At 36.1% G+C, this 15,518-nt stretch overlaps 1 protein-coding gene across 1 annotated transcript in view; it reads left to right on the forward strand.

Annotated features, from left to right (window-relative positions):
* The window catches only part of LOC107193182 (1-phosphatidylinositol 4,5-bisphosphate phosphodiesterase epsilon-1-like), a gene marked incomplete at both ends in the record, with an annotated part of 68,087 nt that extends 53,514 nt beyond the window's left edge, over nucleotides 1–14,573 (forward strand). The window contains 2 exons of the mRNA XM_015582585.1: nucleotides 4,755–4,981; nucleotides 14,346–14,573. Of these exons, the coding sequence (XP_015438071.1) occupies nucleotides 4,755–4,981; nucleotides 14,346–14,573 (455 nt within the window). The remainder of the gene's footprint in view (nucleotides 1–4,754; nucleotides 4,982–14,345) is intronic.
* Nucleotides 14,574–15,518: the final 945 nt, after the last annotated feature.

Genomic DNA, 15,518 nt, shown 5'->3' on the forward strand with positions numbered 1-15,518 from the left:
TTTTTTATTTTACTGGGAGATTCCAAAGTAAAATTACAAAATAATTAAAAATAAAAAGTAAAACTGCCGCATTGGGATTCCAACAGGGTCTCCTGACTGTTGCTCACGCGCTAGGTTTCCGGGCATCGCATCGAAAACGTGAATTTTCGCCGCGGTGAGAATTCAGATTCGATGAGGGTCTCCAAGGTTACCTTATTGTTTACGTTGTCGAGTGACGTACCGAATGTCGGCGGAAAGACCCGAACGGGCAGCGCACATGGACAGGGCTCAGATATGCTTGGTGTGCCAGCACGGTGGACGTAAAGTGGGAGACGCCGGACGGCATAGTGGGAGATGATGGTACGTCGGAGTTGGGGAGTGGTGGGGATAAAGCAACCCACGATTCTGGCATCACTGGTCCCACGGGCGAATGTTTGGCCAGGCCTGATCTATACCAGTAGTTGTCAGGCATTGATAAGGACCAGATTTAACAGAGAACAATACGAACATATCATTAACATTTAAAGAATAGAAACAAAATACTCACCGCTATACTCAAATATTAAACTGTAGTAAAATGTCAACAAATGTCAGATAACGTTTGTAGAATTAGATTCCTTATTTCGTATCAGCTGGTTACAGTTAGTTGTATATGACTCGAAATACAGGCAACAAAGGATAATGCTATTACCATATCGTTTGTATTAACTGCGAATCGCGGAATTAATTCTGTCAATTAATCGGAAATATCGGAACCAGTAACAATTTGGTTTATGGAATGTTATACAAACATACCATACGTCATTATCGCGATAGTAAACGCAATATTATGTTCAATTTAACAACCGTTGTCCCACACGTGTATTGATTGAAATAGAGAATTAATTGAAATTATCTTTATCCACTTATTGAAATATTGTCTAATGAAGTAATTTTTCACATATTTCCTGTCATTATATTGATAATATAATTACTTACTAACCAATGCCTCTTTCTCCATTATTTGACAAAAGCACTTTTTTGTTGATTGATAAAAGTTATTTTGCAGAATGTAATCATATAGAAGAAAAATGTATGTATTCATGAAGCAGTAACGTGTTTATAAAAACTGAACTATACAATATTTGTATGAATACACAAAATATCTACGACCTTGTGGTACAATCCTAAAGGCAGTGAATTCATAATGAAAATGTGGAATATTTTCTGTTTAGGGTTTTGACTATAAAAAAATATTGAGTATTGGTTGGACACGTATGGTTTCAAATTGGACTCGTAATGTGTGCGTATATTACTCACTATTTCTGCTCGTATTAAACATCAATAATGATGCGATATTATCTGTTTCCCATTTATCTCAGTGTATCCCAATTATCAGTTAATATTAAATCAATGTAGAACGCAAATAATATCATCTACAACCAATGTTTGTAATCAGTAACACAAACGGAAATAATCAGTAATGAGTGGACACTAAATGGTACTCACGTCCATATTTTATACGTATTATTAACCCTTTAATGTCCAGACCCATAAATCGTTATTTCAAAATTACGATACTGATACGTATGTTGTACGTTGTTATTTTGAAGACGAAATTATCGATTACCTATTTTTGATTGAACTATTTTTCTTATTTTTTCATTCTGTTTTGTGTGCACCATTACCTTAGTGGAATCCTGTATAATTATTAAATATAGTAATGAGTAATTTACTATTTCTGTAATTATGCAACAAAACAAAATTAAACTAAAAATATTTGACTATATTTTTGTTATGTCAAAAAAGTAAGATATTGTTAAAAAATTGTTTATACTAATCAATCAGATTCCTAATTTCCTTAGAACCGAATACTAAATATCAAAGAAAGTACATACTTCATTGGTCATGTTAAGTTAAGTTTCTATTTCTCTATATACTTTCTCTAGTGTGAAAAAAAATGTCCAAAAACAATAATACATAGCAATGTCATATAAAAATTTTTATAAAAGTTGTAGTCATTTAAATTGTCACTTTTTCTCCTACATACAAAGTCAAATTATAAAATAGCAGAACTGATACATGCGCCTCAGTCGAAAATATTAAATTTTTATTTCTCTGTCTTTCAATATATTCCTCTCCAACGTTAAAACATAACAGTATTCTCATTTTCATATTATACCAAACATATCTACATACTTGCTCTTATATCAAGGTCTCTACTAGGTTTAATAAGTTCTCTTTCACTTAATTTACCGATTTAAATTAATTACGCTTTATCAGTAATTTCTCTTTGAATCGAAGAAACAAATCGTGAGAGATTAAACGTAGCGCGGAAATCAATCCCTGGAACCTCATGATGGCTTTATTGATTTCAATCTGCTTCTAACACTGTTTGAGCGGTTTTTCCTACTTCGTATAAAAATACCGTATCCTGAAATTGGAAATGAAAGTTTCAATGAAGCAGCTTATCTGAGGTGCATGATAAATGTAACAATGTTTGGTAGTAATTCTATTAACAAACTTCACAAGTACGGCGTATTAATTACACTAGTTTACAAAATCCAAAAAATTCTATGTGATCCAGACTCCACTATGAAATTCTTATGGAAGGTGGTCGCCTAAACTCAGAAATTGACATGAGACGTAATTCTATGGATACGGTTTTGAGATGTCGCCGGATGAATATTTTGGTAATTTTTTAAAAAGACGACCCGACGTTTTTGGCCGTATCTCGCATTATAGTTGACTGATTTGATCGCGATGACTTTTAAATTAAAGGTAATTAAATTACATGCAATTCCTTCCTACATTGTTTTCCAATCGGACCAATAGTTTCGGCGAAATCGAGCGAAACTTATATCGTCCAGATTCTTTTTTTTTTACGTAGAGTACACACCTTTACGAAAAAAACAAGCCCATCCTGAGCAACATCTATGGACAAATAAGGAAATTATAGGCGATAGAGTGGGAGTGCCTATACAAGTGATATCATATAAGACATAAGAAATGAATAATGAAATTTATATGGCTTTTGCAATGGATGCAATGAATATTATTAAAAAGAACATTTGGCATTTATGTACGTAACCCGTTTCTAAACATATATTGCTTTGAATCTCAGGCACTGGGGCATATAACTCGTATATTGTTCCGAAACAATTTAGTATTCCGACTGAACAGTGCGTTCGCCAATACAATATTGCAGCAGTTTAAACGTATGTTTAGAGAACTTCAACGTCGAGATGCCACTTAATCTTGACCTGATGGAAGTTTATGTGCACTTAGTTTTGGAGTTAACTAAAACATAATCGAACATTTAGAGTAATAATTTGATACACAGAGGGCACCGATATTGATAGTACAAATTTATATAAGCTTGTTTCGCATACAAAAATAAATCGAAAACATGAAATGAAGTTTTGTTACTCAATATTTCGTTTCCGAGAAAATAGAATTCAAAAAAAGTGCTTTTGTATGAAGTTTATTAACCCTGCGAGTACGGTCCCTGGGTCTCGCGTTCGCGAGAGCGACATGCACAGTGACAGAGTCAGGAGCGGGGACACGCCGTCTCGAGAGCGACACGTACGCAGTGACGGAGCTGTTGTGTAAATCGCATAGCGACCGATGTTTGTTTGCATGCGAGCGACCGAGCCAAGACGCCGCAGAAGTATTGACTAATAAATATAATTTGTTTTATAATTCACGAGATTTTTATTCTACTTAGTGTAATAAGAACCACGAAAATCCAAATGTAATGTGGAACCAACTAATCATTACATTGTATACATGGTGACAGAGGCTCAACCTCGAGCTCGAGCAACCGCCACTGCGAAGTAATATCAGTTAGGGTCTCGAGCTTGAGCCATACTATGGTCTGTTTTTCGAAAGATGATGCCTGGGAGGTTGGCCTGCCTCGGCGCGTGGCCTGGCGGGGATCCAACGTGAGCTACGTATTTCGTGCGACGTTGTGACGGTCTTATTGCCACTGTGTGTCTCTTTCCAACCTCCAGCACTTCGGCACGAGAGCCTCTCACTCAGACGCTCGGTAAACCAACTTCCTTCTTTACCCTACAATTTCCACGTGTAGCGTTTAATAACCTACGTATTAATTTAATCCCCCTTTAATATGTTGCTCAATATTTGGGTACAATACATTCTTTCAAAGGAAATAAAGTTTTTCTTATTCATGTATTTTAACTTTTAACGTGTGAAAACGTTCTGTGTCTCGTCAACATTCTCCGCCATTTCCAGACAATGGATGATTGACGGCCACGTGCCGAACGCAGGCCCCACTCCTTGAGATTGTAGGTAGGTCCTTCTCGAGAGGTTTGCAATACGTGTGATGGAGACAGAAGTGTGAAAAGTGAGAGAGACACAAATGCCGTAGGTGTCTTGCGATCGCGGCAACACCGCGAAAATTCGGGCCTACCTCCCAGGCATCATCTTTCGAAAAACAAACCATAGCACTAGGTTTGTACAATGTCGGTGAGGGCCTCAGAATATCGGTGTGGGGTCAGAAATGACAAAGGGACCGGTGACCATATTTCCGTGCTCGGAGGGTTAACAGGCCTGTTTCTTTCTTACTGTTTCTACTTACTGTAAGTACTAATGGCTGTGGAATATTTTCGGAATTTTAGAATTTTAGACTCTAATCAAATATATTTCAGCCTTCTGTCAGAATTCTTAAATTTAATAATCGAATATTCTAAGACCACTAATGAAAGAAATAATATTATGAAGAAGCCTGTTTGACATTATTAAGAATAATGAAAATGAAAAAATTGTCTGTGCAGGTCTCCTGACGAGGAATAACTCTATCGACTGTCACGAATACAAAAGTAGCAGCAATATGCAAAAGAAACAAGTTCTGGATGCAGTGGCTACAGCTAGCATCATTAACAATTGTTCCGGCGTTGACACTTCGAAATCCCAAGTCATCACTCTGGCAACGTTCACGAAATTTCTGGAATCACGACAACAAGAGAAATTATCGGATGACGAAATCAAGGCACTTGTTAAGGTATGAGGATTTTATAAAATTACTTACTTCTTAATTTAAAGCTCAGCTGTCCAAATATAATTGTCGCAACATTATTTATGCATTTTAAAGTAAAGTATCTTTGTCATGTCCTTTTTTTTAGATAGTTTATTGAAATTGAAGAATTACTCTCAGAAAAATTTCAACACTATTCTTTGTTTAAGTATCTTCGAAAACTCTTATTAACGTTACTTATAAAATAAGATTTTGTCTCGAATGATATTTGATGCGTAATTTTGAGCGTGGCATGAAGAATGTTTTAACTTTTAAGTAAGTGGAATGTATCAAATTTTATCATTTTATTAATTCTATCTAAAATGAAATAATGTTGCGATGAACCCCAATAAAATTTAAACAGTTATCATTCAATGCTTTCATTAATTGTCCTCAAAGTAAGAATTATTGAATGCAGTACCTGCTTGTGTGATTGAAAGCGGATCATTGGTACTGTTGAAGAGATGTTACGATTCATATTGTGTAATTTTTCTATTTAATAAATACTTTGAAACAATCTAAAATGTTACACAAAATTCATGAGTTTTCTCATGAACTGTAACCGCATATTTATTAACTTCATTTAATTTTAAATGGATGTAAAAGGTTCCACTAAATTAAAAATAAATGTTAACGAAAACAAAAAACTTTGGCTGATTGATACGATTTCAGGAGCATTGACCAACGAACCATCAATCTACTGGTTCCACTGATATTATGTCTGCAATATATAAAAATACATATTGATGACATGTATAAACATAAGGGTGGCTCTTATTTTTTCTTATTGATAATTTTTGTAATTTATTTTAACCTGTGTCACTAGGTCACTGGATATCTCCCAATTCGCAGGTGATCGCAGATATAACTCACCAGCCGAAGTTAGGGGTTGTAACGTCAAGTGTATCCGGGTTATTCCACCCAATATGTATTCACTTCACTGCACGACCACTGATCACTCAGCACAATCACTTAATGTATTTTCAATCCAACGTGTAGTTCCTACGTTAGGAAAATTCGTGGCCCCGAAAAGGGCAGATTGTTTTTAATTTATCAGATGTTCTACGTAGCCAAACACTTGCAGAGCAGCAGCCGGATATCCGTTATTCTGTACGTACCACCAGAACATTGCGAATGTTACGTTCCTCGTTGCGGTCGTTACCTTATTTATAATTTAGGGTCCTGGCTCTTTTAAGGTGCTAAAGCACGCCCTGTCTAAACTTACCGGTGAAGTACGCAGCTGGAAAGGGAACGGGAGGGATAGGAAATCGCTCTCGTTTATGATAACAACAGAGATATATTCCAACAGTCAAATAAATAAAAGATACAAATAAGTCTTAACAGACCAATGATGATGAGGATGAATGGTAGATTCGTGTCGTTTTTGGTCGGTTCGGTCGGCATTTCGGATCCTTGAAAAGGCGGAAGACTCGCTGGCGCTCGGAGCCGTGATAGAGGGTTTAGGCACTGCGGGATACGTTGTCGCCGTCTCGGACGTTGCACTTCGCAGTCCGGTGTCTTATAAAACTCGTCTGTAGACCGCGCGTAATCGCACGGTCGCGTCGCACAAGGAAGAGATATAGTCGCGGAATCCGAAACTGAACAGCTGAGTGACCGTTATCGCTTGACCGTTATCGCTTGACCTTCTTTTACCTGAACCGGACCGCATCGCTGTCTTCAATCGGTTACTGCTACGTTTATATGAACCGCATCACCCTACCGATAGACTTATTTTTCGGAAAAGAGTTCAACGAATACGATTTTTATATTTCTAATAATTTCCAAGATATTTGACGGAATACTAAAAAAAAATATGTATGAAATATTTTCATACGAACTACAATTTCACAGAGTTGTAATAAAATTAGCGATTGTCTATTCTGTTGTTGGTTTACGGTTGCTACAAGGCCGAAGAAATTGAGCCATAAATAACCGAAAAGTCCACTCCGGCCTGTAGAAAGGTGGTCGGACAGGGTCAAGCAGCGTCAACTCACACGTGTCGGTGAAATTTTTTCCCTGCTCCTCGAGGAACACAATGTACATTGTACTTTCCAACTCGAAGCAACGGGTACGTTGGTGATCTTCTTTATTACGGACATTTTCAAGCCGATGCACGAATGTCTGTTTTCTATCTCGAAACAGTAGGTACCCTGGCAATAAATTAACGGGCTACGCGCTTTGGTGAAACTGCGCGACGGTTCTTTCCTTGCACTGCTGCAAAGCACGTGTTATCCTAGAACCGTTGGTTTCTTTATACCTAAATCTTGTCGTGGTGGGAGTGAACTCACAATGTAACTTGGGCTGGAGGAACCCTTACGGAAAAATTCTGTCAGTTGGTTAGCAATCGGGCGACAGAGATGTTCAGTTCACGGGAGTATTACGCAATATTCTGGTGGTGCGTACAGAATAACGGATATGCAGCTGTTGCTGTGCAAGTGTTTGGTGGCTACGTAGAACATTTGATAAATTGAAAACAATCGGCTCGTCTCAGGGCCACCCATTTTCCTAACATAGGAACAACATGTTCGATTAAAAATACATTAAGTGATTGTGTCGGGTGATCAGTGTTAGTGGTCGTGCAGTGAAGTGAGTACGTATTCGGTGGAATAACCAGGACGCACTTGACGTTACAACCCTTAACTTCGTCTGGTGAGGTATACCTGCGATCACTTGCGAACTGGGCGATTCCCTGCCATAAACCGTTTCGGCAGTCGATGACCAGGATCGGTCCAGTGACCTAATGACACAGGTTTGCAAACTGCAGGTGAATTTCCGTAAGGGTGAGTTCTATTCAGTTTATTAGTCATTATTATTTTCTTAATTTAAGGCAAGCTATGAATTTTTCCCTGCGGTAATTTTGCAAGTTTCTGTACCTACAATTTTCTTCGGGCTTGTCGTAGAGACTTATTCATTATCAGTGACATTGTTGCCCGTTATTAAACTACAGATTTTTATGTCAATAACGAATTATGATCACTTCTCGTTCATTTTCTGTTATATTACCTTTTCGTTAATACGTTACTTGAAAAAGGAATTTACGAATTTCTGAGCCTCCCTCTTCACATAATTATTAGTTTCCATTCTGTTTAAAAAAGTAACTGTGCATTCCTCTTTTTACGTTACACATAATTTTCCTATATTTATGCTTCATTCAGTAATCTCTTTAAATAACAAACGACAGATAATAAAAAGTATGATTGTATTTGTTACGTCTTATTTATTTGCTATTATTCTCAGTTTCCTGCGATGCATGCTGACCTACTTATCGGAGCTTCGTAGTACAAGCGCAGCGCGTAGCCACCGCTAGCACGGGAACTCTAGCAAACTCGCGCTCTGATTGGTCGGGGTTTTTCGTTAATATCTCGGTAACGAAGCCTCAGATTACATTGTTGCTAAGGAAAAAGTTGTTTCAAGACAAAACTATATTTTCGCGGTATTAGAATTGTAATTATTAGACTACGACCCTGTTTGTTGTCACAGTATATCTTACTAAAAATATTAATAACAAAAAACTTTGACTAATTAAAGGAATGAAAAAAAAACAGAATTACACTTTACATATAGTTGCAAATTACTATCTTCCGTACTTTTTTCTAATAACTTAATTATTTCAGGGTTTTAGGAGCTAAGTTTCTTTTTGGGAATTTCACGGTAACTATTTGTCAATGTACATATCTGAAGTAATTTAGAGCACTGCTAATAAATCAAAATTGGCATTTAATCTTAATGTTTTGCGAGTATGTTCCCCGCAAGTCTACGACAATCTTCGTGACGTGCTTCTTGAACCTCTTCTAACATTTGGCCAATTGGAATTATAAAAAATTGAGTTATACTTTTAGCGTTGTAAAATAATTTTTGTAATTAATGTAAGAAAATAAATAACAACAACAAGGATAGTAATAATAACAAGAAGAATAAAAACATAATAATAACCATAGTGGAAACAACGAAACTGAAAATAATAAACAGAAAAACACTATAAGGTGACGTACACTGCACACAGGACGCTCAAAGACTGAAGAAACGAGTAAAAGTTAACGACAAAAACTGGGATATTCTCGTTGTTTATGGTGGAAAATTCAAGAAAATGAGCGATAGATGGTAAAAATGTGTTTTAGTATAGGATACCATAGGATTGGTCCCTAAATATCAGCGGCTGAAGGAAACAAACCGCTATACCACGGGCCTGAGCGTTAAGATTAAATTTAACGCGTAACTATAGTTTTGCAAAGTTTTGCAAATCGAATTTGCCATTCAAAGAAACTAGAAAATCTCTACTTTTCGTATATTCAACTCTTGTTGCGTGGAATGACGTGGAACATATAGTAAAACATTGACAAATATTTGCATAATGCAAATTTCTAGTAAGAAGTAATTGAACTAACTTGAGTAAGAAGTAACTTGACTCGAAGTCTGATTTACAGAAATACAAAAAAGTTATGGATAATTTGAAGTTATTAATACTAAAATACATACTTTGAGATGTTATAACCATCACAAATGTGAAATTGAAATTCACCTTAATAAGCTTGAAATATATTACTATCGATGCCTGCAACGTGATCATTTAACTACCGCTTTATTCTTTGCCGTTAAGTCGTGATTTGCCTCGTCTGTAACAACAGGATTTAAGGTTTTAATGTGTAGTAGTTATAACATATGGTTATTATAGATTACATCGAAAGAATTAGTTATTGTTTATTCGAAAATTAGTTGCGACCACCTAACATATAGGAATCGAATCACTGTGCGTCCATGCAAACGGATGTTGTACATATATGTATTGAGCATCTCTTATGATAAAAAACTTGTTGTTTAATCCTTTATTTATTATCCAGTGGCCTTGGATTAGAGGTCGTTAAAATCTTTTCAACTTCCGCTATTTTAATAAGAATAAAAATGTGTAGCATGGCACTTTAAGAAATGAAAAGGATCTTGAAATCTCCGAAATTCCTCCATTTAGAACAAAATTATTCCTTGTATATTATGGGCTGCTTGTGTAACGTTCCGCGTTGCAGTCGTTACTTTATTTATAATTTCGGGTCCTGGCTCTTTTAAGGTGCTGAAGCACGCCCTGTCTAAACTTACCGGTGAAGTACACAGTGTGGATACGGAACGGGAAGGATAGGAAATAACTCTCGTTTATGATAACAACAGAGATATATTCCAACAGTCAAATAAATAAAAGATACAAATAAGTCTTAACATACCAATGATGATGAAGATGAATGATAAGTTCGTTGTCGCTTTTAATCGATTCGATCGGGATTTCGGGTCCTTGAAAGGCGAAAGACTTGCTGGCGCTCGGAGCCGTCGCACTGGGTTTAGGCACTGCAGGATACGATGTCACCGTCTCGGACGTTGCACTTCGCGGCCCGGTGCATTTGCCGTTTGTGAAATATTCGAAGTTTTCTAAATTAAATTTATTACAGACCAGGAACAAACGTAACCATTTCTCTTTTTGAGCCCGTAACTTTTGAATACTGTAAAATTTAAAAAACAAACTTACACGAAGAGAAACTTTGATTATTGGACAATATAATCAAACTTTAAAACTTAGAATATATTGCATCAGCTTTTTGAAATAAGACTTTCTTTAAAATCACTCATTTGTTACTTGAACCCTACTCCTAAGGATAACTGTAACACCGTATCTGAATTGAAGAAAAACCAACTAAAAGCAAAACATGCTTTTAAATGATATTTTTATTTAGTCTATAGATAGTCATAAACATAAATATAAAGATGAATATAAACATAAACGTAACATACACTTCTAAAATTTAAGAAAAAGCCAACATGTACGTAGTATTAACATTCATTTTTTTTCAAGATTCAGGGATAGATTTTTTTATGCTTTATTGCCAACTCGTAAGCCAATTTTTTGTTTCTTTCGCTGTCATACTGTAATCGATAGCGGATAAATGCAACAAATAATGTTGCAAAATTATTTCCTCTTCGTTTGAAAACACCCTTTTTGACGATATATGTATAACAAACTCGATATATGTAGGCCAGTTTGACCGTCTAGAATTATACAGGGTGGAGCAATAACAATTACCACCTCAGATTTCTTCGAAACTATAAGGTTCACAGAAATATTTGTTGAACCAAAATTGCACAGTACGAAGAGAGACATCCGATGGCGTTAATAGGTTTTTTTAGGTGGAGGTACTTTGGATATTTCAAGGTCAACTCCATTTTTTTAAATGGATCGATAAGTTTTTGTTTCCGTAGTATAGTAGAGGAGGTTAAAACAAATTCAACGACGGTTACTTACGGTTTATTTCACTGAAAATAAATACTGTTTGAAGGACACTTTAATAAGTTATCAGAATAAGATAAACATGACAAGAATAGTATTGTAACGGTCAACCGGGTACGATGTATACGATTGAAGAGCAAGTCGATATGCTTCTTATTTATGGCGAATGCCAACAAAATTCTGTAAAGGCAAAAAACTTATATGCTGAACGATATCCACATCGGTCTCAGCCTTCGCGTCAAACATTTAAACATATAACTTAAGCAAAACGGTAGTTTGACACTAGAACTACCAAAGCAGTCAAAATGACTGGTTAGTATATTCTTATATTGGCGATTAAAATATTACAACACTTTTCTTAGATTTTTCGCAATTTTCATTGCAATATAAAATTGAAGAAATTAGTTAATTTATAAATTTAAATATTTTCAGAAGTTTGTTATGTTTATTGATCCGATAGAAATAGATATACGTTTATCGTCGGTAGTTCCAGTGTTAAGTGTTCATAAAAGTGAACACCGAAAGCGAGTAACGACCGAAGAAAATGAAATCGGTGTGCTCGCAAGTGTGGCTACAAATCCTCATATTAAGTTGCGACAAATTGAACGCGAATCTGGCATCAGTAGGAGGTGCGTACTTCGCATTTTGCACCGTCACAAATATCATCCCTACCATCTTAGTCTTCACCAACAATTGCAGGGGGACTTCATGAATCGTGTTGATTTTTGTCGATGGGCTAAACATCAGATCCAAAACAATGAGTTATTTCTTAATACCGTTTTATTTACTCATGAGGCAACATTCACAAATCACGGGAATGTTAATTTGCATAACGTGCATTTATGAGCAGCGGAAAATCCACTTTGGCTGCGACAGATTGAACACCAGAGACAATGGTCTGTGAACGTATGGTGCAGTATCACAGGTGATAAAATTGTTGATTCTCATTTTATCAATGGAAATTTGAATGGCAACATCTACGCTAATTGTATTAAGGATAGCAGGGTTCTTTGCTGGATGAATTGTCTTTATTAACACGACAAACCATGTGGTATCAACACGATGGATGCCCAACACATTATTCATTGATTGCGCGAAGGGAACTCGATGGAAAATTTCAAAATCGTTGGATTCGACGCGGCGGTCTAACATCGTAGCCAGCTCGATATTGGAAGATAAAGTGTACAAAGAAGTACCAACTACACCCCAAGACATGCAACAGCGAATTATTGCAGTCTGTGAGTCGATAAGTTCTGACGTTATAAGACTTGCACGTCAGTTAGTCATAAAAAGAATCCAGTATTGCATTGATAGTGACGGTCATTGTTTCGAACACCTATGATCTTATGTGAAGGTCGTTGAACTTATTTTAAGCTCCTCTATCAGTCTACGGAAACAAAAACATACCGATTCGTTTAAAAAACATGGAGGTGCCTTTGAAATATCCAAAGTACCTCCAACTGCAAAAAAACTATTATCGCCAGCGGATGGCTCCTTTCGTACTGTGCAATTTTGCTTAAGTAAATATTTCTGTGAACCTTATAGTTTCGAAGATATCTGCGGTGGTAATAGTTACTTTCCAGCTTATACTTTCCTGCCTTTTAACACGTCGAAACAATGTTATGTAGCATAGTTTAACCGATTTTAAGGCGTGTCTGGATGACACTTGTTTGTTTATAACCTCGTTTGCAGCTAATTTATATAATTCTGCAGAAGCCAGCCCGTGGTCTACACTCCTTTTATGAATAGGTTTGGTATTCTGGAGGGAACCATAGTCCTTTAATTGTTAGAATAGCATACCCGGAAAACCAAAGGGCATGAAAGAAAGTCCACAACTTAAATCGGGACAAAAGTAACAGCTTGTTACTTTTATCCCTACTAGCGCTATCTCTCATAAACACGTTACTATATGCAAACGTAACTTATTATCATGAACACTGTTATATATACCTGAAATTACATTAATTATTTAATATAAGACAAATACTGTCAGAGGATTTTACAGAGTTGAAACAAAAAGATACACATTTGAAAGAGATAATGCAAACTTACTTTTGGTATATTATTTCAATAGGGTAGTCGTATTAGGAAAACCGCTTACTGTTGCGTGTTGGCGACAGCTGACATGGAGGACAGATGGAATTTGTGTATAAAGATAGGAGAAGAGAACTGTTGGTCAATTGGTGTTACATTTGTCCCTGGTCTCCCCAACCATTTGCAAAATGACAGTTTTCCTTTTTTTAAAACTTGTTACTTTACTTAGCCTTAAAATTGAATGTAAAACAAAACGTGCCCTGTAAACGTGGTTACTTGTTGAGAAATAAACAACCAAAGTGACACTCATGTTTTGAAAATATTATGTAACAATAAATTTTACAGATTTCACGCGTATCAATAAAATATCATTATATATGGGAAACATGATTACGAAAGATGTAATTAAGATACAATGACCTGTTCTGGTTTCAAAAAATTCTAGTGTTTTTGAATTAACAGATTCTTTGAAAGCATCATGCACTAGGTATTGCATATTAATGAGCCAATTTAATGCAATCGAATAATTCTGGCACTGATTTGTGAAAATACTAAAAACACACGTAAAAATAGACGAAGATCTGGTGAAAATGATTACAAACTGATTTGTAAAAAGACTAAAAACACGCGTAAAAATAGACGAAGAACTGGTGAAAATGATTACAAACTCATTTGAGCGAAATCAGGGAAGAATTCTTTTAAAAAATTCATTGTTAAAATGCCACAATTCATTTGGATAAGTATCCTTGAAGTAAACGAACGCATTAATTAAACAGACATTAAAATTATTCACAACACTGAATAAAATGTACATTTTGTTTAACGACGTGCAAAATTAATAAGAATTCCTTTCTTTCGTAATTTAAGTAATCTTTTAATTTTGTTTCTATATTTCACGTTTAGTAACATAAGTGTCCAGTCCATTGTTTATAATGTTTCTGAAAACTAAAAAGAGACTAACCATTATAACGGAGTTATAGAACTACATTACAATATGCATACGAAGAGATGGAGGACGGTACAATCAACCAGGACGATTTGCTCTGATTCCAGCGACACGAACCGGACCCAGCACTACGCACACAATGGTGTTTGTCTTTCGAGGGCTTCGCACGTTACATGATGGACAAGGACAATTATGCTTTCCCAAACGAGTACGCGACACCGTCCGAGATTGAAATGCAACAGCCATTGTCCCAGTATTACATCGCCAGCTCGCACAACACTTATTTGACCGGCCATCAACTGAAGGGAGAGTCTTCGGTGCAACTTTATTCTCAAGTTAGTAAAACTTCTTCTATGCGTTATAAAACGTAAAACAACCAAAATGTATTTTACAATACTAACAAGGGAACAACCGCGAACGCTGACTCATGGATTGGAATGAAACTGTGGATTTATAGAGTGATTCAAGACACAAATAACGGTATGTTTCATTCGTGCCCAATCGTCCTATAAGGATGTGAAAACTAAACTCAAAGTTAAATGGGCACGGCACTTCCACTTTTTCACGTATAACTTAAAGTAAAATAGAAGGTTTCAAACAAAAGTTGAATGGTACAATAAGCGCTATAAATTTTGTTAAGGCACGTTTATAGCATGTATTGTACCACGAAACTTTTGTTAGAAGTATTTTTTCCTATTTCTTGTACTTTAAGAGTTATACGCGAGAAAGATGTCAGTGCCTATTTAAATTGAGGTTAGTTTTTACACCCTTAAAGGGCCATTGGGCACGAATGAAATATACCGTTATTCTTGTCTCGAATCACTCTCTCAACCCACAAAGTTTCATTCCGATCCTCGAGTCAGCGTTCGTGATGTTTCCTTGTAAAAAGCTTTAAAATTTGTTCTCATATATAGGGTGTTAATAAAAGTATAGAATCACAGGGTGAATTCTACATGCAAAAGTAAGACGAAAATCAAGAAATGACGAAGTTGTGATCGAGGCTTCATATCCAAATTATTGTTAAAAAACGGGCGAATTACACATAGAATGTGTCTGACAGAACGGACTATTCTACTTGAGAGGCGTGATCTTCAATTGTCTCATGTGTTGGTTTCATTCATTTGATGTTATTTCATTCAGAAATTTAACTAGGTCATCGATCGATCTTGTGTATCAGCTGGGAATCAACTGTTCAGGTAGTATAACCCATCGCGCCAGACGTAGATATTTCACGCGTGTTGGCCTGCATTTTCAACTACGAGTAACTCGGAAACGAAGCT

This window comes from Dufourea novaeangliae, unplaced genomic scaffold, assembly GCF_001272555.1.
Source record: "Dufourea novaeangliae isolate 0120121106 unplaced genomic scaffold, ASM127255v1 scaffold681, whole genome shotgun sequence".
Lineage (NCBI taxonomy): Eukaryota > Metazoa > Arthropoda > Insecta > Hymenoptera > Halictidae > Dufourea > Dufourea novaeangliae.